The sequence below is a fragment of the Myotis nattereri genome (assembly GCF_964212035.1).
Source record: "Myotis nattereri genome assembly, chromosome: 14".
Classification (NCBI taxonomy): Eukaryota; Metazoa; Chordata; class Mammalia; order Chiroptera; family Vespertilionidae; genus Myotis; species Myotis nattereri.
Window position 1 is genome coordinate 54,276,787 of NC_138089.1, and position 24,676 is coordinate 54,301,462.

The following is a 24,676-nucleotide window of genomic DNA, read 5'->3' on the forward strand; positions in this document are numbered from 1 at the left end:
AATGAACTGTCTTGGGACTTTGGCTAAGTTCCTTAGGGCAGGGGTATGTTTTCCAAATCTCCCAAGATCCCCCCACCTATATGCCAGTCTTATACTTCACAGGCAGTCCTGAGCCATATTTTTGTAAGCAGAGCAGAGATGCCTAGAAAATGGGTTTCATGCAGGACCGCTGCCGAATACGCTCTGCCACTCCTAACCGTGGCTGAGGACCAGGCTCACTTGCTGAGCTATTCAACCACAGAGTTTTGGGGCACCACCCCAGATCTGAATCGGCAAGCCAGCTCTCACGTTTTGGAGTGCCTGACTTCTCTCACCAAGTGAAACGTAGCCTCTACTACCTAACAAAACAAAAACACGGAAAGCCCCAGAAATCACCCCACTGCTTTCTGCAGTGACATTTAAAACATTTTTTTGGCCGGCGACTAAAACTCGGTAAGGGGAGAAACACCAGCTTTGAATCCTGGTGGGGTTGATGCCTTTTTGTTGGCCCCTTTATAAGGACTAAATAACCTGCTTGGAATTCTTGGGGACTAATTTCTAATAAAGGAGCCTTTTACTTAGGGAGCAGTTGTCCAGCGTTTGGTTTATGTTCGCTTTTTCAGGTTTAGGAAGTTCACCTTTTATGAGTGAGTGGCCCCAGTGCTGAGCACAGAGGAGAGGAAGGCAAGTTTTTGAATGAGGACCTTGGAGCTGGAAACGCTGGAAGGTTGGTCTGTAGGAGTCCTACGGTCAAGTTTTCCCTCCAACAAAGGAACTTTTCCACTAAAAGAAACTGGACACAGAAGGTGGTTTGGGGGTGGGGGGGTGGGGGGGTGGGAGGGAGGGAGGGAGGCATCCAAACCGCTGCACTCTGATTCAGGATCCTGAGCCTAAATGTTGTACCAAAATTAAAGGAATTGAAGCCCCGGCCGGTGGGCTCAGTGGTTAGAGTGCTGGCCATGCAGTGAAGGGTTCTTGGGTTTGATTCCCGGTCATGGAGTACTGTCTTGTCAAGGAAATCCTTTGGAGGTGCGAAGCTATTTTTATTTTCTTTAAAAAAATATATTTCTTTATTGATTTCAGAGAGGAAGGGAGAGGGAGAGAGAGAGAGAAACATCAACAATGAGAGAGAATCACCGATCAGCCACCTCCTGCACACCCCAACCCGGCATGTGCCCTTGGCCGGAATCGAACCCAGGACCCTTCAGTCCGCAGGCGGACACTCCATCCACTGGGCCAAACCAGCTAGGGCGCGAAGCTATTTTTGGAAGTTATGATCTGTATGCCGTGGCTTCAAAGCCAGGTGTCCCGAAGACATCCAAGGTGGCACAGGCTTTGGAGTCAGACCTGGGTTAGAATCTCGCTCTGAGGACCTTCGTGTAGCCATGCGCAAGGGGCTTACTCATCTATTAGGTGGGGCTGGGCTAAAGGTATTTCTTCCCCGCGGGACTGGGTATACACATGACTGAGTCTTCAAGACCTTCAAGTGGAACCAGGGATGGAGGGGGGTGCGCTTGGGCCTCCCGGTGTGTCACCAGGGGGCGCGCGAGGCCCTCCGCGGAGAGGGCGCGCGCGCGCGTGCGCATTCCGGGCCTCGGGTCTCCGGAGAGCCTCAGGTTGCGCATGCGCGTCTCGGTCCCGAGGTTGGGATGGGCTTTCAGGCGGCAAAGCCGTGTGCGCGCGCGTGCGTGCAGCCCCGGGCCGCGGCGACGATGGCTGCCAAAAGTTTTGCAGCCCGGCTCGCTCGCTCTCGGCGCTTTTTCAGCGGCTTCGTAGCCGGAGCTGTGGTGGGCGCCGCGGGAGCCGGGCTCACGGCCTGGCAGTTCCTCCGGAGTCAGGGCACTGAGGCTGCGTTGGCGGCGAGGGAGCCGGGAGGTGAGCGGGGCCTGCTTCCCCTTCCCCTTCCCCGACCCAGGTGTCTGTCGGGCGCGAGTCCATGTCTCCCGCCTCCCCGCGCGGCTCCCTGCTCGGCCTCCGCTCCCCGCGTCCCCCTAGGCTAGGCTGCCTCTCCCACCCACGTCCTTCCCCCGGGATTCCATCTCTCCTTGCCCTCACCGTGTTCGTCACCCTTTGCGTGAGTTCCTGTCTGCCCGCCCCGGGTTGCTGGCTCCCGAGAGGCGGCGGAGTCTGTCTGTCCATCCTCACTCCGGCCGCTGGCGGGTAACGTGATGGGCGTTCCCTGAGTGCGGAGGGCGGTGAGCGCCCACGCCGTGCTGCTCTCAGTGTACGGTTCGCAGGAGGAAGGCCAGCGAGCCCGTCTTCAGAGTCTGTCCGAACCCACGCCCCCAGGTGGGCCCGATCTTACCCTCCCCCCCCCCCCCCCCCCCCGCGAGCTCATTGAACGTGCTCTTCTGAGACTCGGGTTAGCAAGAGAGCTAGTCCGTGTCTGTAAAAAGCCAGCGACCTCGGTGCCCGAATGATGCCTGAATGACCGGTCCTGTGGTGCCCACTGCAGCCCACCAACCAGGCGGACCAGGGGCGGGCGGCCAACCTCCCCTGTCCCGTCCCCACCACCGGCCAGGCCCTGATCAGCCTCCATTGGGGCAGCCGGCCAGACCTGACCGTGCACGAATTCGTGCACTGGGCCTCTCCTATTTGTTGAAAGACTGGAGAAGGCACCCAGGCAGGTTTATTTTGAAACTGAACTCCCCGTTGAACGCGTGCGGGGTTTCTCCCACTAGGAAAAATACCAGGTTTACTACTGTCTTGCTGTAGCAATACCAGAACCATGAGGCATAGTGTCAGTGAATGAAGACCTTTAAAAAAATTGAAGCCCGGGCCGGTGTGCTCAGTGGTTAGAGTGTTGACCATGCACTGAAGGGTCTTGGGTTCGATTTCCGGTTAAGGGCAGATACCTGGGTTGCAGGTTGGATCCCCACCCTGGTTGGGGTGCATGTGGGAGGCAACCAATCAATGTGTCTCTCTTTCTCTCCCCCCATCCCTCCCTATACACTTCCTCCCTCCCTCCCTCCCGCTCTCTAAAAAGCAATGGAAAAAATATCCTCAGATGAGGATTAACAAATAAATACATAAATAAATTTAAAACGGCTGTGCTTTGGTCCCCACATTAACTCTTTTTAAAAAATATATTTTTATTGATTTCAGAGAGAAAGGCAGAGGGAGAGAGAAACATCAGTGATGAGAGAGAATCACAGATTGGCTGCCCCTACTGGGGACCCAGCTGGCAGCCTGGGCCTGTGCCCTGACTGGGAATCCAACCGTGACCTCCCTGGTTCATAGGTTCCTGCCCAACCACTGAGCCACGCCAGCCAGGCCCCACATTAACTCTTAAGACATAATGAGTAGGGCGGCTCATTCCCATTCAGTCATGCCAATGACTAGTAATGACAAGAGTTGTTCCTCTGCTGCTTTTGTATACACAGTACTTTGTGGGGCAGAGATTTGCAACTTCGATGTGAAAGACCAGTCAGATCAGGTCCTTATTTGAAAGTGAAGGAGAGAGTTGCAGTTTATCTTGCTATAACTGCACAACTGGATATCGGCAAGACCTGCCTTTTGTCTCCAGTCTCTTGTCTGTGTTACAGGTAATTGCAAAAACAACATCTCTTGGTTGATTAACTTTTGAGCCGGTCCTTTGTAAGTCTTGCCCCTCTTCCTTTACTTATCATTTTTTGTTCCTAATAAGAGTTACTAACTGGGTTATTTTTGTTTTTCGTTTTTAGGTTCTGCAGAAAAGGCTCTCTTGGGACAGTTTGGGTTTCCTCTAACTGGAACGGAGACGCGGTGTTACACTAACCATGCCTTGTCTTACGACCAGTCGAAGCGGGTGCCTAGATGGGTTCTTGAGCATATATCCAAAAGCAAGATCATGGGTAGGTGGTTAGAAGTGAAGGCATCGCTGGGAGGTGTTTCCAGATGTGGAACACGGGGCGTTAGCGATCAGCTCAACCCTTTTCACGTGACAGCACGTTTAGAAGATGGTGTTTGTGTAGCTCACTGGATAAACGGACCCTGCCTGGCAGTCAGGGAGCCCCCGACCCTTCCCAGCTGCCTCAGGGGCTGAGAGGATCCATATGTTGACACATAAATATGCCATCAGTATTGCTGCAATAAGCAGCATCCATTCGTTATCTCCACAGCTACTTTTAGTGTGTCTGACACGGCTCAATCTTGGGGATACAGGAGTGACCATGGCACTTTGAGGTGGAGTGGGTGTGGGTTGACTTACCAAACAATCATGAATGTATAATTACAGTTGGTGATAACTTTTCTGAGGGAAACGTGATTGTAGTTTGGGTTTGTATAATCAAAGAACAGTGGAGAGTATAAGGGATCATAACAGGGGAACCTGAGTTTGAGTAGCGAGGCTTCTCTAACCAAGTGGCCTAAAGGGGGGATGGCAGAGGAGTCGGGGGGCCATGCGATATGGAGAAGAGCATTCCAGGCAGAAAGAAAAGCACAGTTGCCTCTTTCAAGGCCCCAGTATGAAGAGTTGTGTTCGTTTGGGAACTAAAAGAAGGCCAGAGTGGCTGCAGCAAGGGAGGCCACGATGTGACATGAGACTGGAGAGGTAGGTAGGTGTGTGAAGTCTGTTCATGTGTCCCTAAGTCTTGGGAGATTCCTGTAATTAAGATGGCCAGGTCTTGATATTCAGTGTCAAATTGATTTCTGGGTAGATGATTTCAATTTACACTCTTGCCATCACTATTTGTCCTCTCTCAGCCCTCACCCATAATGGGCATTATTGGGCTTTACCGGTTTAATAGCTGGTTTTACTTGCACTTATTGGTTGCCAGTGAGGGTTAGTATTTTGTGAATTATCCTTTACTATTTTCAGTTGGGATACTCTTTTTTTAAAAAAAAATGTTTTATTGATTTTTTACAGAGAGGAAGGGAGAGGGATAGAGAGTTAGAAACATCGATCAGCTGCCTCCTGCGCACCCCCTACTGGGGATGTGTCCACAACCAAGTTACATGCCCTTGACTGGACTCGAACCTGGGACCCTTCAGTCCGCAGGCTGGCTCTATCCACTGAGCCAAACCGGTCAGGGCGGGATACTCTTTTGAATTGATTAGTAGTAGTTCTCATATATTACGGATATTGCCTTTTGTCATAGTCGTTTTATTCTTATTTTGTATTTTGCCTTTTAATTTGCTATGTGGCCCACAAGTTATATCTCCTTTGCTTTGCAGCATGTGCCATCTTTATGTATATAAAAATGCTGCTATTAAAATGAGTGCGTGCCTCCATAGAGTGCACACCAACCAGCATAACAGCAGGAGGCTTGGAATGTGTTTGCCGCCGGAGAGAAGCTGATGAGCAGTTATCATAGCAGTTGAGACTTGATTATAAATTTGCATCAAGGGAAACTCATTTGAATTAGTCTTAAGCCTAATGAGTTTCCTTTAAATGCAAAAATTTTCCTAAGATAATAAGGTATTTTGGCTTGTACTAATTTTATTCTGCTATTAAGTTATTTCTTTCAGGGGCATGTAAGAAAAGCAATGAGTTTCATATAATAAACCCATGAGCTGTGTAAGGTTTGAGGAGGTAAATAGAGCCAATTACTTATATTTGAAAACAGGAAGGAATATACCTGTGATTTACTTAAGTTTAATGTAAAGTGTCTTGTTTTTAGTAGTGATGAAGTTAATCAGACTAACTCTCCTGCTAAAAACAAGAATGTTATTAGAGGTATGTAAGAAGTATATTTTAAAAAATCACACTCATGAAAATGCAGAGTCAACAGGATAGTGGAGAATTGCCAGGCTATATATCTAGAATATAGTTTGCATTTCAGATTTGCCAAATTGTTCCAGTTATGTTCTTTACACAGCTGCTTTTGGATCCAGTATCCAGTTATGAATCACATAATGCATTTAGTTGTCATATGTCTCCAGTCTCCTTTAATTTAGGATAATTTCTCTGCCAAAAAGGAATAGAAATGTCTTATGACATTGACATTGACTGCATGAATTGTTGGTGATTTTCATCATTAAGATGGTGGTTCCCAACTTATATTTGGGAAAAAGCTAGAATCCAGAGAGGTAAGGGCAGTCCTGGCGAACCAAAGGCACATTGCCTTTGGTTCTGCAGCCTTATAGGGTGAGGTGGCCTGAAGGCAAGACCTAGGGTTCACCCAAGGTAGACTGTCTTATCGGAGACCCTCCCAACATTAACCTAGAACCCCAGAGGGCTGCACCCTTAGGGAAGGGTGAACCAGAACTAACTTGCCTGCCCACCATGGGGGGCTACATGGCAGGTTGTCTTGCCCTGAGCAGAGAAGGGTTAACAAGTAGATTAAAAAGCTTCTTCTGGGGAAGTTGAGGCCGCAGACTGCCTGTGCAGACCTGTAGCCTGAAGCCGTGTAGCCTGGATTGATTGTTCAAGGAAGCTTAAGTCCTGAGCTTGGTTTGAAATGGTCCTCCACTGCTGATGCCTCCAGACACCTGCTAGAAGAAGTGAATTTATATGCATGCTCCAGAAGGCTTCTTCATCCTAGGCCTTTAGAAATTCCCACAAATGATTTTTCAAGGGCAGTGAGCAGCAAGCATGCAAGGAAGCGATTTCAGTGGTAGTGACACTTGGAGAAGTTTACTAATAATTCTTCTGTATACCCAGTAACTTTTTCTTTATGAAGATTCTAAAAAGCTAGGTATTAGATACTTTACTCTGAACCTTGGAATCTAATAATTTAAAAATTATTCCTGGCTGAATGAAATGACATTGCAGTCAGTAACTTTATTGATCTCCATTTTACTTTTTTTTTTTTTAGTAGCAGTCTGAGTATATTCCATCTATCCTCATAATTGTTGTAATTTAATAAGCTCTGTCCTAATGATAGAAAATGTAGAGTTAGGATTTGCTGATGTCCACTGTGGCACACTATTTCAGAGGTATCAGAATATAAGTAAAATTGAGATTTCTTCTCTCCCATGTGGTACTTAGATGTTTTATTTCTGGAATTTTTTTGGATTGAGCTCATAACTTAAATACTTGTTTTGTCATGGCTTAAGAGGCAGTAAGCAAGATATCAGAGACACTCTTCCCCTCAGCTAGGCTGTGCCTGCCCAGAACAAATTGTTTTGTGTCTATATATATCCTTTATTTCAGTCCATGTAAACTTGTCAAATACAGTCATACAAAATACAATATATGGGGTCTTTTTAAAAAGCAAGAATTTATTTAGTAGCTAAGCTTTTTATTTAGACAGCTCAGCTATTTAATTGGTTATTGTTTTTATGTAAATACTATTCAGGAAATATTTCCCCCTTTAACTTGAAAGGCTAGAAACAAAAGTATATGAGATAACTACACTGTATGAAAAGCATTCTTCCCTAGACTAGTCCTTGCTAAATTCAGATGAAGTATCTGAACTATCCCAGGAACTTGAGACATGCATGCAGTCACTAACGACTAGCTGCTCAGAGAGATACTGGCCAGAGCAGCCAGCTTGCCTTGCTTAGAGAATTGTGAGGGACCTTTGTCCACTGATAACGTAGTCATTTGTGTGTTTTTCTTCAGGTGCCGCAGACAGAAGGAACTGTAAATTCAAGCCTGATCCCTACATCCCTCCAGCCTTCAGTGCCTTGAACAAGGACTACATTGGAAGTGGGTGGTCACGAGGACACATGGCTCCAGCGGGAAATAACAAGTTTTCATCTGTAAGCATGTTGTGGGGGCGGGATGGGAATGTGGGGCTGGCATTGTACCGGGGGACATGGAGATTAACCATCAAGCAGCCCAACCTTAAAACTTGAGATTTTCTATACTTTTTTTTTCCCTCCCTGACTTTATTTCTTGCTCAGATGCTGAGACATTATTAAACAGGTTGAGGAAAACTAAAGCTGTGTAAAAGGGAACTGGAAAGCCAAAAGGAGCTAAAGCTGCTCGTTTTTATTTTGAAAAATGTCAGACCTGTAGGAAAGTTGAAAAGAGAGTACAGCAAACACATTTTGATATTTACTTTACGTGTGCGTGTGTATAAAATTTTAGCCGTCACAGACATCATAACACTTCATTTCAAAATAGATGGCTTAGGAGATTGTATCATTTAAGAAAGAATATTTGTAGATATGACAAGAGTGTCATTATACCCAAAAATGTGTGCATATGTGTTTTTGTATATTTGTACAATAATTTCTAATATACAGTTTGCATTTCAGATTTGCCAAATTGTTCTAATCATGTTTCTTACAGCTTTTTTTGGATCCAGTATCCAATTATGAATCACATTTAGTTGTCATATGTCTCCAGTCTCCTTTAATTTAGGATAATTTCTCTGCTAAAAAAGAAGATACATATCTTTTATGATACTGACATTTACTGCATGAATTGTTCGTGATTTTCATCATTAAGATAGTGGTTCTCAACTCGAGGTACTCATTGTAGTCACCTAGGGGAATTTTAAAAATTCCTGATGCCCAGGGCTGTAACCCAGAGCAGGTAAGTCAGAAACTCTGGTGGTGGAATGCAGGCATCCTCACTTGAGGACATACTTAGAAGAAGGGAGGGAGGGAGGGAGAGAGAGAGAGAGAGAAAGAGAGAGAGAGAGAGAGAGAGAGAGAGAGAGAGAGAGAGAGAGAGAGAGAAACATCAACTTTTTGCCCTCTGTATGTACCCCAACCAAACCCACAACACAGGTCTGTTCCCTGACTGGGACCCTAACCAGTAATCTTCCCGTGCACAGGATGGATGCTCAACCAGCTGAGCCGCTGGCCGGGCCAGGCATCCATGTTTTTAAAGTTCCCTGGTTTATTCCAATGTGCAGCCAAGGGTGAGAGCCACTGCTGGAAGAGGAGGTAACTGGTTTGGCAGTTAGTGTAGCTCAACGAAAGGAAATATACTTACAGAGCTCCGTGTCTACGGGTCAGAAGTGCAAAATGAATGAACACGTAGTGGCCAGAACAAGAATGTTTCTCTGCACCTTTGAACTGATAAGTTGTACTGTGCTACTTAAATAAAATTCCTAAAAGTTGACCTTTGAAAAATTGTCAGAGGCTTAAAACCAGAATTTAGGGTAAAACTCTTCAGCTTCATATTGGAAACTTTTAGTTCTTAGAATCTACACTATAGGTTTGAATTTTATAAATTATGAAGAAAGCTAGCACACCAGTCTACTTATTTTGTTATAGTCCTTATTTTGAATAATCATTATTAAACTTTGTGTCCCAGCATACCTCTGGCTTTCCTTTATCTAAATAAGTTAATTTCCTAGAGCTAACACATGAATAAGGAGCTGGTGTTCTCTGCTTTGTAAAATCTCCGGGGGAGAAGGCATTTCAGTACAAGTTACTCTTGTTATTTCTTTTCACAGAAAGCCATGGCTGAAACCTTCTACCTTTCTAATATTGTGCCTCAGAATTTTGATAATAATGCTGGATATTGGAACAGGTGAGGTGAGAGTTTTAAAGGTGTGATTCTGTGGGAGATGAATGATGTGAGGAGAATTTGCTAGTTGCTTATCAGCTGCTTCTGTTTTTGTTTATCAAAAGGTATTTCTACTGGAAGTACTTTAATGAAGTACTTTGGACTAGTTTTCTTTGCTGTATTTCAGGAGTATAGTTTTCTATGGGAGGACAGACTTCAAAACATAGCCAGTCATTTTCATTCTTTTTATTTTATTTTATTGATTTTTTTACAGAGAGGAAGGGAGAGGGATAGAGAATTAGAAACATCGATGAGAGAGAAACATCGATCAGCTGCCTCCTGCACACTCCCCACTGGGGATGTGCCCGCAACCAAGGTACATGCCCTTGACCGGAATTGAACCTGGGATCCTTGAGTCCGCAGGCTGACGCTCTATCCACTGAGCCAAACTGGTTATGGCCATAGCCAGTCATTTTGATCATGTTTGCCATTGGTCAGAAGTCAGATTCTGGAAGAAAATACTATTGCTAAGGCATAAAGTATTTTTTTAATATGTCCAGAAAACACTGTGTTTTTCTCTACTTGTAAGCTAGAGTTGCTAGCTTAAAAAAAAAAAATTGGTACAATTAAATATAACCATTAACCAGTTTTAAGTCTGTTCTGTCAGGGTATCTCTTTAAGCATTTAAAACTAGCACTGAATGAGACTGTTTCCAGTTGCAGTGTTTTCCCCAAGTAGTACTTTTGTGGAATAAAATGAAGTAACTAAGAGAGCACCTGCACACTACAGCTGACTGCAGTGGTTGTCAGTTGGGGCCGCGTCTGTGTCGTCTACATACCCCCCTTACTCTACTCAGATTAGTGTAAGCAGGTCACAGAGATGTTGTTTTACTATTTCACTATATATTTTTAAAAGATAAAGATTCTTTTAAAATATAACTATGGTACTATTATTGCCACCAAAAATTAATAGTAATTCCTTATTACCAATTTTACAGTCGGTGTTCACATTTTCCTGATTGTCTTTAATTTGTTGTTGATTGGTTTGAGTCAGGCTTTAAACAAGGTCTACATGTAGATTTGGGTGATATTTTTCTTCACTCCCTTTTAATCATAAGTTTCCCTTCCCCCCCTTTTTTTCTTGTAAATTATTTGTTGAAAATCTGGGATATTTGTCTTACGGTTTCCTTTGCATATTCTGTCTGATTACAAACCTATGGAAGTGTTTAACATCCTGAGAGATATATTTTGGGAGGAAAACTCTACTTTGTTATTGGGCATACATGCTGTGACTTTACTTTTTAGATAATGAGACAGGAATGGTGAGATGCACTGTTGTCTCATGAAGCTCAACTGCAGTATAAGAAGTGCATATTGAAACTGCTGGCCATTTTTATCCAGTAAATGAGCAAAAACAGTTTTTAAGTGCCACATCCCAGTGTGGTAAAGATTGCTGTAGAACTGCTGTGTCATTTTGCAGTGTATAGAGTAAAGTGGAACAATTCCATTAAAAATATTAGTAGGACATATAATCAAGTGTCATTAAAATACTCAGTAAAGTAATTTTGGCCCTTGAAATTTATCCTAAGGAATTAATGTTGCATTACATAACAAGTGTTAGAGTAAACCCAATTGCCCCACAATAGGAAATTATATATATATATATATATATATATATATATATATATATATGAGCCTAAGCGACCATTACAACCAGTCGACTGAAAGACTGGTCACTATGATGTGCACTGACCACCAGGACAGATGCTCAATGCAGGAGCTGCCCCCTGGTGGTCAGTGTGCTCTCACAGCCAACCCCCTGGGGCCAGCCAACCTCCCACAGTCCCTCCCCCCGGCCAGCCAGCCCCAGTCGGCCCTGATCGCCCACCAGGTCAAGGAACCCCACCTATGCACGAATTCGTGCATTGGGCCTCTAGTACTTAAATAAAAAGATCAACTTAGTTGGAATGACACTACATTCTTGTGAAAGTTTAAGAACTACAGCATAGAAAAATAAGGAAGAAAACAAAACAAAATTTCAGTTCTAAAATGAACACAATGCACACAGAGTAAAATTTAGATAATTGTATTAATGTGTGTGATTTTTAAGTTTTTTTGTGTGGTAAACAAACTGGGAACAGCATTGCTTACATGCTTACAATGTTTTGTGCCATATCTTGTTTATATTAATGCCTCTAGTTAAGTGTCCTTGGCATCTTTCCTAGGGACTTGGTATGGTTTGCTTCTTTTCTGTGTTTAAGCCTGTGAGAATATCATACATTTTTTTGCATTGTTTTTCAGAATAGAAATGTACTGTCGAGAACTGACAGAGAGGTTTGACGATGTTTGGATTGTATCTGGACCGTTGACCTTACCTCAGACTGGAAGTGATGGAAAGAAAATAGTTAGCTACCAGGTAGGGACATGTTTTAACATTCAGGCTTATGCTCTTTGTATGAGATTATAATCTCCTCCTGGTTTTCTCCTTTTTATTTCACTTATTGAACAGAATTAACAGTTATGTTTGCTAGCTATAATTTAGTCCAAGCTTTGCCTGTATCAGAGGTTATAAACAGAGGCTTTATTTGGTTTGCATAGGATGTTGTTTTGAACTAGTTGATAATGTTTAATAATTGGGAGTTGTCACATAAATCCAGATTTCAGCTTCCCCTAAACACGTCAGCTGACTCGGTCACACGTGGCATGGATTCCCACAGGCACGCTCACTAGATGAGAGCAGCCGCTTGCTCCTGGGGCTGAGCGCATGCTCTTCGGTTCACGGTAGTCCACCCGGCCTGTTTCACCATTTACATTTTCCCTTTAGCCCTTGGTCATTGAGTTTATAATCCTGGGCCTATCGAAAATATAAAACCAGCATTTATAGTATCATGAATGTGTAAGTAGTATGTTTGGACTTGTAAAGAAGTAGATATAATCCTATATCATTACGGCTATGCCACTTGAGATGAGTATTGCCACAAGCAAAAAACTGAGAAGTGGAAAGTAAGGTGGCAGTGTACAGTATTATAATTATTGTTCTTAAAAATGTAATACTATGCTTTTACTTTCTAATTCAGAGCATTTAACCTTATCACTATTTTTTAAAAAAAAAGGTAAATCAGTTTCTTCTTGAGACATTATTCTTGGAGCCCCTGACTTCCTTTCTAATTTAGACTACTTGTTAACTCCCTCCTTCCCTCCCTCCCTCTCGCTATCCCTCCGCTCTCCCTCCCTTTTATTCAACAAATATTTCCTAAGCTTCCAAGATATACCTGGTGCTGTTCTGTGTGCTTCTGATACAGCAATAAGCAAGGCTGTATGTTACATGGAGGTTACATTATAGTGGAGGAGGTACACCATCAACAAAATGGCCAGGAAAAATAAGACCTGTGGAGTTATAGTGGGGGAGGGAAAGAAAGGCTGGGCCACTCGGGGGAGTGAGGCTGAGCAGAAATCTAAGGGACATGACAGAGCAACCCATGTGAAGAGTTGTCAAGCAAGTGCAAGACACGGGCGCGATTTAGCTCAGTGTGTTCAGGAACAGCTAGAATGCCAGTGTGGCTGGAGCCGAGAGCGCACTGAGGGGAAGGGGTAAGTCACGGAGGGAGGCACTGGGAGGAAGTCTGGGTTGTGTTAAGTGAGATAGGACACTTGTAAGGTTTTGATCAGGACAGTGGCATAATCTCGTTTACATTTTTAAAGCCCAGGCTGGCTGCTGCACATGAAGAACAGGAAACCGAGGTGGAAATAGGGGACCAATTAGGAGGCGAATGGAATGGTCTAAATGAGGAATAATGACTTGAGTAGGGAGGTGGTGGTAGAAATGGTGAGAAGTGGTCTGATGTAGGATGTGCCTTGCAGGTAGAACCCGTGGGGCTTCCTAGTGGATTAGTAGTAGAATAAGAGGGAAAGAGGCAAGGATAGCAGCTATGTTTTCAGTCTGAGATCATGAAGACCAGAGAGGGGCAGGTTTAGGGGCTAGATAGAAGTTGGGTTGTGTTTTGGCTGTATGCATTTGAGATTGCTGATGTGCAAATGGAGACTGAATAGTTAGGCTGTGAGTTTGGATTTCAGAGGAGAGGCTGTTGGGACTGGTCAGCACACAGATGGTATTTAAAGCTCTAATGAGATCATGTGAATGAGTATAGATAAAAGAGGACAGATCTGAGGTCCGGACCACAGAGAACTCAGGCCTTTAGAGCAGCGGTTCTCAACCTGTGGGTCGCGACCCCTTTGGCGGTTGAATGACCCTTTCACGGGGGTCGCCTAAGACCATCCTGCATATCAGATATTTACATTACGATTCATAACAGTAGCAACATTACAGTTATGAAGTAGCAAAGAAAGTAATGTTATGGTTGGGTCACAACATGAGGAACTGTATTTAAAGGGCCAGAAGGTTGAGAACCACTGCCTTAGAGGTTGAGAGGAGGAGGGTCGCCCAGCAAGGGAGACAGAAGGAGGAACCTCTGAGGCAGGAGAAGAATCAGTGGGGTCCCAGATGGCAAGTGACGGAAGCACTTCAAGGAAGGAATGATCCGTGGAGAACTGATGCAGGATGCAATCCAGGATGATGCATTTAATCTGAAACAGTTAGTCCTGCAGCCTTTTTGTCTTTAATGACGTTGACATTTGAAGAATACAGGCCAGTTTTGCAGTATGTTCTCAGATTGGGTCTATCTGTTGTTTCCTGGTGATTTGGTTCAGTCATGTTTCTGGCAGAACACCACAGCGGTTCTCCTGTGTGCGCCTCAGTGCGTCGTTTCAGGATGCATGTGATTTGTTTGTCCTGCTATTGACGATAATAGCTTCGGTCACGTGGTTAAGGTGGTCTCCTGCAGATTCAGTCACTGCTCAGTTACCATTTTCCCCTTTGAAATGAAGTAGTGATCTCTGGAAATACTTTGAGACCATGTAAATTTTCTTCCCTTCACCTGCTAGTTTTAGCACCTGTTAATGATTCTTCCCTGAATCAGTTATTACTATAATAGTTGCCAAATGACGATTTTCTAATTCTTATTCCTTCTACATTTTTAAAAAATCTTCACCAGAGGATATGTTTATTGATATTAGAGAGAGAGGAAGGGAGAGAGAGAGAGAGAAACATCTATTGGTTGCCTGCCACACTCCCCGACTGAGAATTGAACCCGCAACCTTTTGGTGCCTGAGACAGCGCTCCAACCACCTGAGCCACCCCGTCTGCTTTATTAGTTGACCTTCTACGGAGGAGGAGCTTAGCCTTCATATTATCAGTGTGAACTCATGGGCTCTTAGTTTATTCAGTGAGTTTTAATCAGTTTACTGTGTATTCATTTTGATGCTCAGATTTTCCCATATTGGGCAGTGGGAGCTCCTCCCAGCTGTCGCCTGTGTCCTTTTGACACGTTCTAATCATTTTAGCATTTCCTGCTTTCTGGGGTAATGTGATTTCCCAAGCTCATCTTGGCCAAACTCTGGGATTATCCGTTTTTCCGGGAAGCCCTCGTTCCTTTTAATGGAGGTTGGTATTTAGAAACCAAGATCTGGATGACAGGTTGATTCTTGAGCGCTCGGTCGGCTGTTTGGCTTGTCATGTGTGTTCACCACGTTTACTTTCAGCCTTTTATAATAGGTGGGAGAGCCTTCAGAAAGAAGTATGTGAATGCTGTCGCTTTAGTGGCTCGCTGTTGGGAGCCTTTTTTCTCCATTTTCCATTTTTCTCTGGTTTTTTGAGAATGAGATTTATAGTTCCTGGTCATAAAGAAAGCATACTGTGTGTGTGTGTGTGTGTGTGTGTGTGTGTGTGTGTGTGTGAGAGAGAGAGGGGGGGGGGAAGGTGGATGTGAATGTAAAGTTGAATGTTAATAGGAATCTATATTTCTAGTGAGGCATATAGTTTTTCATTCTTTCTTGGAATTATATCAAAGTAAAATATACTTTTATATATTTTACTTTTTACTAACAATTTCTCTGTAATCAACTAACAGCTTTTGTTAGATTTAGCATTATTTTTCAAATGGAACTTGCTTTCAGGTGAAATTTTAAACTTAAAATCTTTAGCATATCAGCATATATCTATGTCTATATCTAAAGCAAAATATAATCCCTGAGTAAATTGGAAAAATTGTCTCAGAGCTTGGCACTTCAATTGGGCTAGAAATTTTTTATGTGTGCATGGACAAAAATTTGGTTAAGGAAAACAGACATGGGAGGAAAACAGAAGACAGAGAAAAAGGTAGGATGTGTGCTGAGAAGCAGCGAGCTCCTGACATTTGGGTTGGAGCGTTCATATTAGGAAAGAGACAGAAATAGAAGGAAAGGTGGCTGGGGCCAGGTGTTAAAAACCTTGAGTGCCCAGGTTAAAAGTTCAGCTGTTTGCTAGCAATTCACGCAAAATAGCTGTGGGCAAAACCATGTCCGTTAGCGATGCTGAGAGAGAGGGCCCAGCATTGCCCAGCCCGAGATGGAGGTCTGTTCCTCCCAGGAGTAAATACTTGAATTGTGAATTCTTGTTTCCCAGGGAATTCCCAGTGCCCAGAAGCATTTTGTTTTCTCAGATCCCGCCTTTTAATATTTACTGCTTATTTACAAGTATTCTCTGAATACTTGTACGTCTTAGGAGAACGTACCTAATAAAAGTAAGGGTATTTATTTAGATTTCTATGTAGCATGAAGCATACATGTGTATACTTTGGAGGAAATGCAGCACATGAACTGGTATTTATTGAGGGCCATATAGACCACACTATAAGTAGCTCTATACGTCGCTTTCATTCACTCCTCACAAACAGCCCTCACATCCAAGTAGTCATCTTCTGTAGGTAAGGAAATTGAGGTTTCGAGGGGTCAAGTCCAAGTCGCATAGCTAGTAATTGTCGAAGGCGGGATGTGGGCATGGGTCTGTCTGCGTGTATGAGAATTGCCAGTTATTCGGAGCACTGTTCTCTGAAGCTCTCAGAAGTCTCCCGAGGGGTTGCTGCTCTCTTCATATACAGAAGCTGAAGGCCAGGAGGTAAAAGATAGTGTGGCTGGAGAGCAGTTAGGAGTGATATTTGCTAGCGCACAAAAATAGCAGAAAATGGGCCAAGAGGAGGATTCCTGACAGGCAGGCAGAAATGTCCCGTAGAATATGTAGGGAAGGATCACAGCATCCTAGGACTTGCGTGAACGTGAGCCTCAGGGAATGTAAGTAGCAGTGATTTTACCAGAAGTGAGTCACCTGACAGCTCTAATCAGAATCACCCCCTTTATTATAGCTGAGGCCACCCATGTGCTCTCTCTGATGTGCGTGTTTCCAGAAGAGACCGATTCCGCACAAGACAAACACACCGGAGGATTCTGGCCTGAACATTCTAATTGACCTGACAACAGAGTGAGCTTCAGGTTTTATGACCCGGTGGTGGTGGTAACATGTGCTTAACAGTCTGTGTTCCCTCTGCAGCATTACTTACCAACTGTCACCCACTCCTGGAGCTCAGGGCATGGAACACATGCCCAGGGATCTTAAGGCATCACTTGAAGTGATCAGGGAGTAATTTTTAAAAAAAATTCCTTTTTTATCTTTAGGCAAACCTTTTCATTTTCGTATCTGTTTTAATTGAAAAATTATTTTACTGGTTAATATTCAAGTAGAATTGACATCTGGGAAGACAGGGTTTGTTTTACGGTGATGTGGCAGTCTCCGGTGTCTTGCCCAGAGCAGGTACCCCAGTGGGAGAGGCCTGTCTCCCAGGGTTTGCGCAGCTGCAGCACCTGCAGAGACTTTACAGATGGCACACGGGCTGGCCACGTTCCTGCTGACTTTCCACACTTGTGTGAGTCCCTCTTTTCTTGTCCTCTCAGGTATGGAGTCCCGATTTATGACATTACTAGAGGCCCAATGCACAAAATTCATGCAAGGGGCTCGGCCCTCGCAGCCCTGGCTTTGTCCGGAAGGTCATCCGGACAGTCGGTCTGCTGTTCGGTCTGATTAGCATATTAGCTCTTTATTATATAGGATCATGGTTTCTTTCTCTTGATTGGCATGACTTTTTTTTTTTTTAATATATTTTATTGATTTTTTACAGAGAGGAAGGGAGAGGGATAGAGAGTTAGAAACATCGATGAGAGAAAAACATCGATCAGCTGCCTCCTGCACACCCCCCACTGGGGATGTGCCCGCAACCAAGGTACATGCCCTTGACTGGAATCGAACCTGGGACCTTTCAGTCCGCAGGCTGACGTTCTATCCACTGAGCCAAACCAGTCAGGGCAGCATGACTTTTTTAAGGGCATGGTCTCTCGATGTGTCCAACAGTTTTATTTTTGAAACCCCAGTATCTTATGTCTGTCTGGTTCTAGCAGGTGCAGATGTTTTTCTCACGATCCCGCTTAGTAGTTCACCTGAGGCCTAGTTGATGTGAAGAAGGGCAGACTTAGACTGGGTATTATTTGCTGCTGGTGTCTTTGGTCACTGATACATCACAAAGGCCCAGCTCTGTGTGTGTGGATTTGGGGGGTGGGGTTGGGGTGGGGGAAAGCAGCAGATTGTCATTTCTGTCTCTTACACGGAAGGAAACACACCCAGGCCAGCACAGACTAAAACTAACTTCAAGTCCCGAGTGAGTGCCAGCGCATAGTTGTATCTCTAGTCACTCCCAGCTGATTTCCAGTTTTTGTTACCATCTGATAAGAGTTCAGTGCTTTTTGATATTTGGACAGCAGCAAGGATTTCTCTGTAAAGTATTTTTATACCGAAGTCGTCTGTGGAAAGGGTTTCGTTTGTGTTAAGTCTTTGAGTCCTCTGTTCGGGGCACCCTTTGCACCCATGCTTTCTCCTCCTGAAACCTAGTGGCTCCCTTAACTGGTCTCATCTCGCTCGACCCAGGTTTCCCCTCGGTCCCTCTGCAGGACTGTCTTTTGTACCAGTTGTGTTCTTGTCTTTTGAATGATATGCACTACAAAAATAGCTTGTTTATTGAAGTCTTGCAGATTTAAAAGTCTCCTTTTTCTAATGAACATGTCTGTGTGTCTTCATAACTATCCTCTGAAATAGGCAGTTGGGGTTATTACCGATTTTATGAATCAGTGAAGACGATCCTGGTGGGCGTGTCTTACAGCTTCACAAAGCCAGGACTGAGCAGGTCTCTGGGATTTAGTACCCTACCACTAACTCTGCTTCAGTACCCTCGTAGTGTCCAGAAACATTTTCTGAAAGTCTTCCAGTTTCCTCAAAAGTGGAAAAATTTATTATGTAGGTTGAATTGTCTACAAAGAAGATGGTAGCTCTAAAATACTTCAGGATTGTTTTTAAGTCTTAAATTCAAGAAAGAAACAATGGGCTTTCTCAATTTCCAAATAGGACTGGTTTCTGTATTGTCTTAAAGATGTTTACTTCCTGAGAACAGAGCGGACTGAATCAAAAAGGATAGTGAGTGGCTAAGTTTTCACTTTTCTCTTTATTTCCAGGGGTAGTGTTTCCCCGCTTTGTTGAAATAGTGTGAGAAGGTCGTGGTGGGAGAATCACGCCTTGTGAGTAGCAGGAACTTCTTGGTCTCTCAGGTTCCTCAGAAGCAGTGCTAGAGGTCCTCTGGGTGTTGTGAGAGTTTTTGAAAACCTAAAAGAAATGATATATTTCCTTGAGGTAAAACGATGACTCTTAAAATGTCAAACTTACTTGCTTTGGGCTGGAATTTAATGAACTGGATTAGAAGCCCTGGTTGGCAGCAGATGAACCTGACCAATTAATTGTTTTTGAAAATCACTGTTTGTTTGTAGACAGAGAGCCCCTGAGGAGAGAAAATAATCAAATGGTGTCCAAGGTTCCTTTCGGTTGGTCCGAGAGCTGTACTGTAGTGAGGGAGGATGTCCACCAGGTGGCACCAAGGATTTGCTCAACCTCAGGCTCCCCAGCTAGTGCCTGGAACGCTTGATGCCCACATAAACTCCCCCTGGTTCAGCTGCAGCTGTGCGTGCCGTCCTGGTCCCTGACTTCCCTGCACCGGCCCCTCAGGGCTGTTGCCTGTGCTCGGTAGTGGTGTCTCACCTCATCCTACCTGCAGTGAAAGCTGTGTGTGGATTCCTCCTCGAGATGGGAAGCTTCTGGAGAGCAGGTATTTACTTTAAAGCTTATCCCTGTGTTTCCAGCAGTGCCAGGCACAGGACCCTGGGGTTGCACAGTTGAATTAACATCTGCTGGTGAGCTCTGGGCTCACTGTAGACCTCCATGGAGTTCGCCTTCAGTGTGTTTTTGCCTTGAAGTGTTTTCCTCCCAGCTGCATACATGACTTGTTGGAGGGGGTGGGGGTTTTGTGTCTATAGATTGTATAATTTCATAGACTTCAAACTGCTCCCTGATCAGCCATATTCACTAACTTCAGAGGCAGTTAGTTATAGAAATCTTTCCTGGGATGGGTCTTCCCTGCGGCTCTGCACGTGGTGTTGGCAGTGGGACCTCCGTACGTGCCCGACAGCAGATGGCCACGGAGTTCTCAGGCTGCGTGCCATGTAGGTAGGAGCCTGGGGAAAGCAGAGAGAGCCCTCTGCGGCTCTCGGCCCTCTGCCTCACCTGGCCCCGCAGGGCCCCCGCACCAGCAGGGTTGCTCGGGCAGGAGGCCTGAGAAGGGCAGGGGGCCCCGAGCACAGTGGTGCTGGATTGTGTCGTTGTACGGGAGGCCATTAAGGAAATGCGTGTGCAGGTTTCTTTCTGAGAAAACAGATGTGGCTTCTAAACCCACTGGAAGGAGATTGGACGGTCTCATCACAGTGTTATTTTATCACGATAGCCAAGCTTCACGAGCAGCCATGTTGTTTCCAGGCCTGGCCCTGGCCCTCTTGCTGTGTGGACACCTTTGCAAAGGGTTTGATTTGATGACCTGCAGAAGCTGTGTCTGGCCCCAGCGTGTGCAAGCCTCCCAGCACGCAGCGTTTACATTTACTTCATTTTACAGTAAAGGCTGTTTGTTGAGCTCCCTCGTGAATTTGATAAACTAAGAGCATCTTTTGATTTCTAGAGCGAGAGTTCCCAAGCTGGCAGTTTGACCTTTAAATGTTTAGAGACCAGAAGTTCTGATTATGAGATGAAGTGACAGTTACCGCCTTTCTTGTCCATTAAAAACCAAGGGCTCTGGTATCCCTTTGTCCTGCAAACAGAGCAGGGATGTGACCCGGCTCCCTGGGGCGGCGTTATCGCTAAGACCGTGATAGAAACTGCCTACGAAATGCTTATCTTCCTCGTGGATCTGTATTTTGGTTTATTTTTACCTTTGGCAGTTGAATGTAAGTTCATTGTGATGGGGTATCTTGTCAGTGCATTTTTAGAAATGCATCTCACGTTTTCACAGGAAACATTTGGGAACTGCTAGCATCGATTAGCATCACTAATAGGGCTGCCTTGTTTTTAGGTGATCGGTGAGGACAACGTGGCTGTCCCCTCACACCTTTATAAGGTGATCCTGGCTCGCAGAAGCCCAGAGTCGACGGAACCGCTGGCACTAGGGGCCTTCGTGGTGCCCAATGAAGCCATTGGCTTCCAACCTCAACTCAGTGAATTCCAAGTGAGCCTTCAGGACCTGGAGAGATTGTCGGGACTGGTGTTTTTCCCTCATTTGGATAGAACTAATGGTATCAGGAATATCTGTTCTGTGGACACCTGTAAGCTCCTGGATTTCCAGGAGTTCACTCTGTACCTGAGCACAAGAAAGATTGAGGGAGCCCGATCGGTCCCCAGACTGGAAAAGATCATGGAGAACCTGAAGAACGCAGGGATTGAGCCCGATGATTATTTCATGACTTGCTATGAGAGGAAACTGGAAGAACTCAAAGCTAAGGAGCAGGCAGGACTCCCGGAGAGAAAGCCGTCCTAGGGTTCACCTCGGAGTGTGGTGTCACTGCAGTGAGACACATGCCCTCTTCAGCCTCATGTATTTGAGAGGCTTGCTTCTTTGAAAAAATGATGGAATCCTAAATGTAGGACTAAACTCCCTAAAAGACGAAAGAGCTAACCCTTTTTGGTTAGTATTTTATTTGATATGGAACTAACTTAAAGGAACTGCAACACCTGTTGATCCGGGGCTGCCCTTGCGCCGGGTCAGCCGGAGGACTGTGTGTGAGATGGCGAGATCGTGCCCCTCGGCGTGTTCTGTATGGGAAGCATCTTACCTTCTCGTCTCCGAGTCCACAGTCTCCTGCATCAGCTCGGCGCTCTTGGGACCCAGCGTTGTGCTGCGTTTTCCTTCTTAGGACCTGAGCGGGTCTTAGAGAAGCTGTTGGAGCGCCTCTGTGTTACCCTGTCGACAGGATGACGCTGGGCAGGGCAGAAGCAGATTTATGGTTGTTCATACAATAATGTAATAATAATACAGATAAACTTTCGCATACTCACAACTGTAGGCCTGCTTTAGGCCACCCGTGTATTTGCTTCTGGTTGCTCTTCTCATGGGCCTGCGATTTCTGCCGTAGGCCCTCTGAGGTAAATACCACTCTCCTCGTTTGACTCGTGAGGAAATATGTGGGTAAATCCAGGGTTTACCGTTCTGAGGAAGTGACCCCCCAGGAATGAGGCACAAGGACTAAGAAGGAGCCATGAGGTCCGTTCAAAGCTTCCCCTACACACGGGCTTTGGACGCAAATACGGGATTTGCTGGGTAAGAGGCGTCTGGCTTCTTGTCTGTCCTCAAGCCAAAGGGGCTTTCCTGTCCTCTGGCTCCCGCCCTCTTTAGCTCTTTGGGAAGAGAGAGTCACCGGGATTGGAAGGCTGGAGGACGTCTTTGTGGGTTTAGCAGAGTCCCTGCTGGCCTGCGGAAATGCAGCTCCTTTCAGGCTCCATGGTGCCCAGTGCGTGCGCTCCTTGCTTTCCAGGTGAGCCTTTGTTCCACAGATTAAGGGACCCAGGAAGGCTCTGTGCACCGACTCACCTGCTCACGCTTTGTGCCTGTGTGCCTGTGTCTGCCTGGGTAGCGCAGGGCAGGTGGTGTTTGAGCGAGTGGCCCACAGGCAGTTATCGCTGGGGGAACGTGTTTGCTGAGCCAGATCCCTAGACTGGGGTTTGCGAGGCATCTGTCATGGCGTCCTAAGGGTAGGCAGTGAGACGTCAAATCAGGACCCAGGAACTTGTCTGAACGCGCTACATCACTGCTGTCATTCCAAGTGGTGTCACCAGAACAGAAATGTCTCTCACGAAAATGCCAAGGCTTTAAGGTAAAGGCAAGATGACAGGGATGAACCGTGTTCTGCTTTTTTTTGTGGCTAAAGAAGTGGGGGGCCGTCAGAACAGGGTAGTCTGATTAATACCGTCCTCTCAGCACACTGTTCCCCATTAGCTGTGCCAGCCTCTCCCTAGGGATAGAGAGCCAGCATGTCACTGTGACCAAAACATCTGTTACTTTCCTTGCTGGCGAGGTGACAGTGGGTCCCAGTGTTTCTCCAGGAGCCTGAGCGGGGCTCTGGGGAAGAGGTCCTGGTGCCCGCCGCCCGCCCTGCCACCGTGCTGTCTGGACCTGAATATCCACAGCTGCCGAGCTTCTGTCCGTGCTGTGCAGGGACTCATGACTTTCAAGTCAATGCAGTATCTTCAGTGTTTACTCACTTTGTAAAATACTACCTGATCGTTGTGAAAAGCAGAGATAACTGGTTTAGAAAGTGCGCGGCCCTATCATTTTACCTGTAGGAGTTTTGTTGGTATACAGTGGTGATGTTTGAATGGCCTCAATGTTTCAATTAAGAGTCCCAGCAAAACAAACTTTAAAATGGAACTACTGGGCAGAGCTTAGAATTGCTCTGGATCAGCCCACTTCAGCCTCCTCCAGTGGGACTGGGATTATCTGAACCCAGATGCACAGACCCCCTGGGCCTCTCCATGGCCTCGGACGCACAGACCCCCTGGGCCTCTCCATGGCCTCGGACGCACAGACCCCCTGGGCCTCTCCATGGCCTCGGACGCACAGACCCCCTGGGCCTCTCCGTGGCCTCGGACGCACAGACCCCCTGGGCCTCTCCGTGGCCTCGGACGCACAGACCCCCTGGGCCTCTCCGTGGCCTCGGACGCACAGACCCCCTGGGCCTCTCCGTGGCCTCGGACGCACAGACCCCCTGGGCCTCCCTGTGGCCTCGGATGCACAGACCCCCTGGGCCTCCCTGTTGCCTCGGATGCACAGACCCCCTGGGCCTCTCCCCTGCATGACGTGTGTCCATCTGATCAAAGGAGCGCCTCACATGGAACCCGAGCGTATCACCATCCAGTCTTCCCTTCCTGAGTTCTGCCATATTCTCAGGCTGAGCCTGGGACCCTGCCTTCTGCTCCATTTACGCCCAGGGATTCTTTTCTCTCAGGGGAGGCTGCCGGGGGGAAGGGCCATTCCCGTCGGGTGGGCTCTGCTGCTGGCAGCGTCTGGGTGAGGGGCTCACTCCCTAATCAATGTCTATCCCTCGTGACATTTTTATTTCAGTCTCTGGATTGAGACTGACACCAATATGTACACGTAACACGATTACAGGGATGTGAGGGAAATGAGCTATTCCGTGTAACTTGCTAGAATTCATTTCAGTGGAGCTGGTCAGGGGAGGCCTCATGACAAGCACGGACCTCCTGCTCCCGCTGCCTCCATGCCCAGCCTCGGTCTGGCCTGCTTTTCTGGATGTCCTCATGGAGATCGTCGAGGAGTCCAGTACTGACTGCTCCAGGCCAGCCCCACCTCCAGGGACCCACCCCAGGGTTAGAGAGGGCCGAGCAGGACGAACGGCGCTGTGACATGGCTGTGTGTGACTGGGCAGGGAGATGTGCTGGATGAGTTCCTGAGTTTGCCAACACGGCCCAGGGGCTGGTCGGCCCCTGAGCGCACAGCATCTTATGGGGCGCTGTGGCCTCTATCGCACCCAGAGGCTCCAGACCAGAGCCTCAGCCGCGAACACCGCCCCAACACAGCCTCAGGCTCTGCAAGCCACTAGCCAGCCTCACGGCGCTGCAGGCTCCCGGGCCACACGGGTCCGCAAGGCTGTCTTGTCTGTGGGCCTCACGGGCTCCCATCAGAGCCCAGGTAGCTTACCTACCCCCACCCCATTTTTAAAAAAATTTCAAGCATACAAAAAGTTGAAAGAAGAGTACAATGAATGCTCTCGGCCTCAATATTTTCTCCTTTGCTTTTTAAAAATTCATTCATTGTTTTAAAAAAAGTTGTAGACATGGCACTTCTCTCTCTAATACTTTGACCTGTATCACCTCGGAATAAAGCCATTCCCTGTATTTCCAAAATACTATTAGTATCACATGTAAGAACATTACCAAGAATTCAATATTATCTAATAAACAACCTCTCTTAGAATTTGCCCGGGTGTTCCCAGAATGTCTTCATATTTTTTTAAGACATCCAGGCATCAGTCGTTTCATATGTTGTATTTTCTCTAGTCTCAATCT

The 24,676-nt window shown here is 46.1% G+C and overlaps 1 protein-coding gene across 3 annotated transcripts; it reads left to right on the plus strand.

Annotated features, from left to right (window-relative positions):
* Positions 1-1,619: 1,619 nt before the first annotated feature.
* EXOG (exo/endonuclease G) lies at positions 1,620-21,649 on the plus strand (the record flags this gene model as incomplete). 3 transcript variants are annotated; one of them, XM_081106509.1, is made up of 6 exons in its annotated part: positions 1,620-1,854; positions 3,663-4,510; positions 7,466-7,605; positions 9,258-9,334; positions 11,611-11,725; positions 20,670-21,649. In XM_081106509.1, 4 exons carry the CDS (start codon positions 7,573-7,575, stop codon positions 21,129-21,131), a joined length of 687 nt encoding a protein of 228 aa, XP_080962635.1. In that variant the 3' UTR covers positions 21,132-21,649. The 3 variants fall into 3 exon arrangements, with proteins under 3 accessions (XP_080962635.1, XP_080962633.1, XP_080962634.1); XM_081106507.1 differs by having other exon boundaries at positions 1,677-1,854; positions 3,663-3,812; XM_081106508.1 differs by lacking the exon at positions 3,663-4,510 and having other exon boundaries at positions 1,692-1,854.
* Between the last annotated feature and the right edge of the window lie 3,027 nt (positions 21,650-24,676).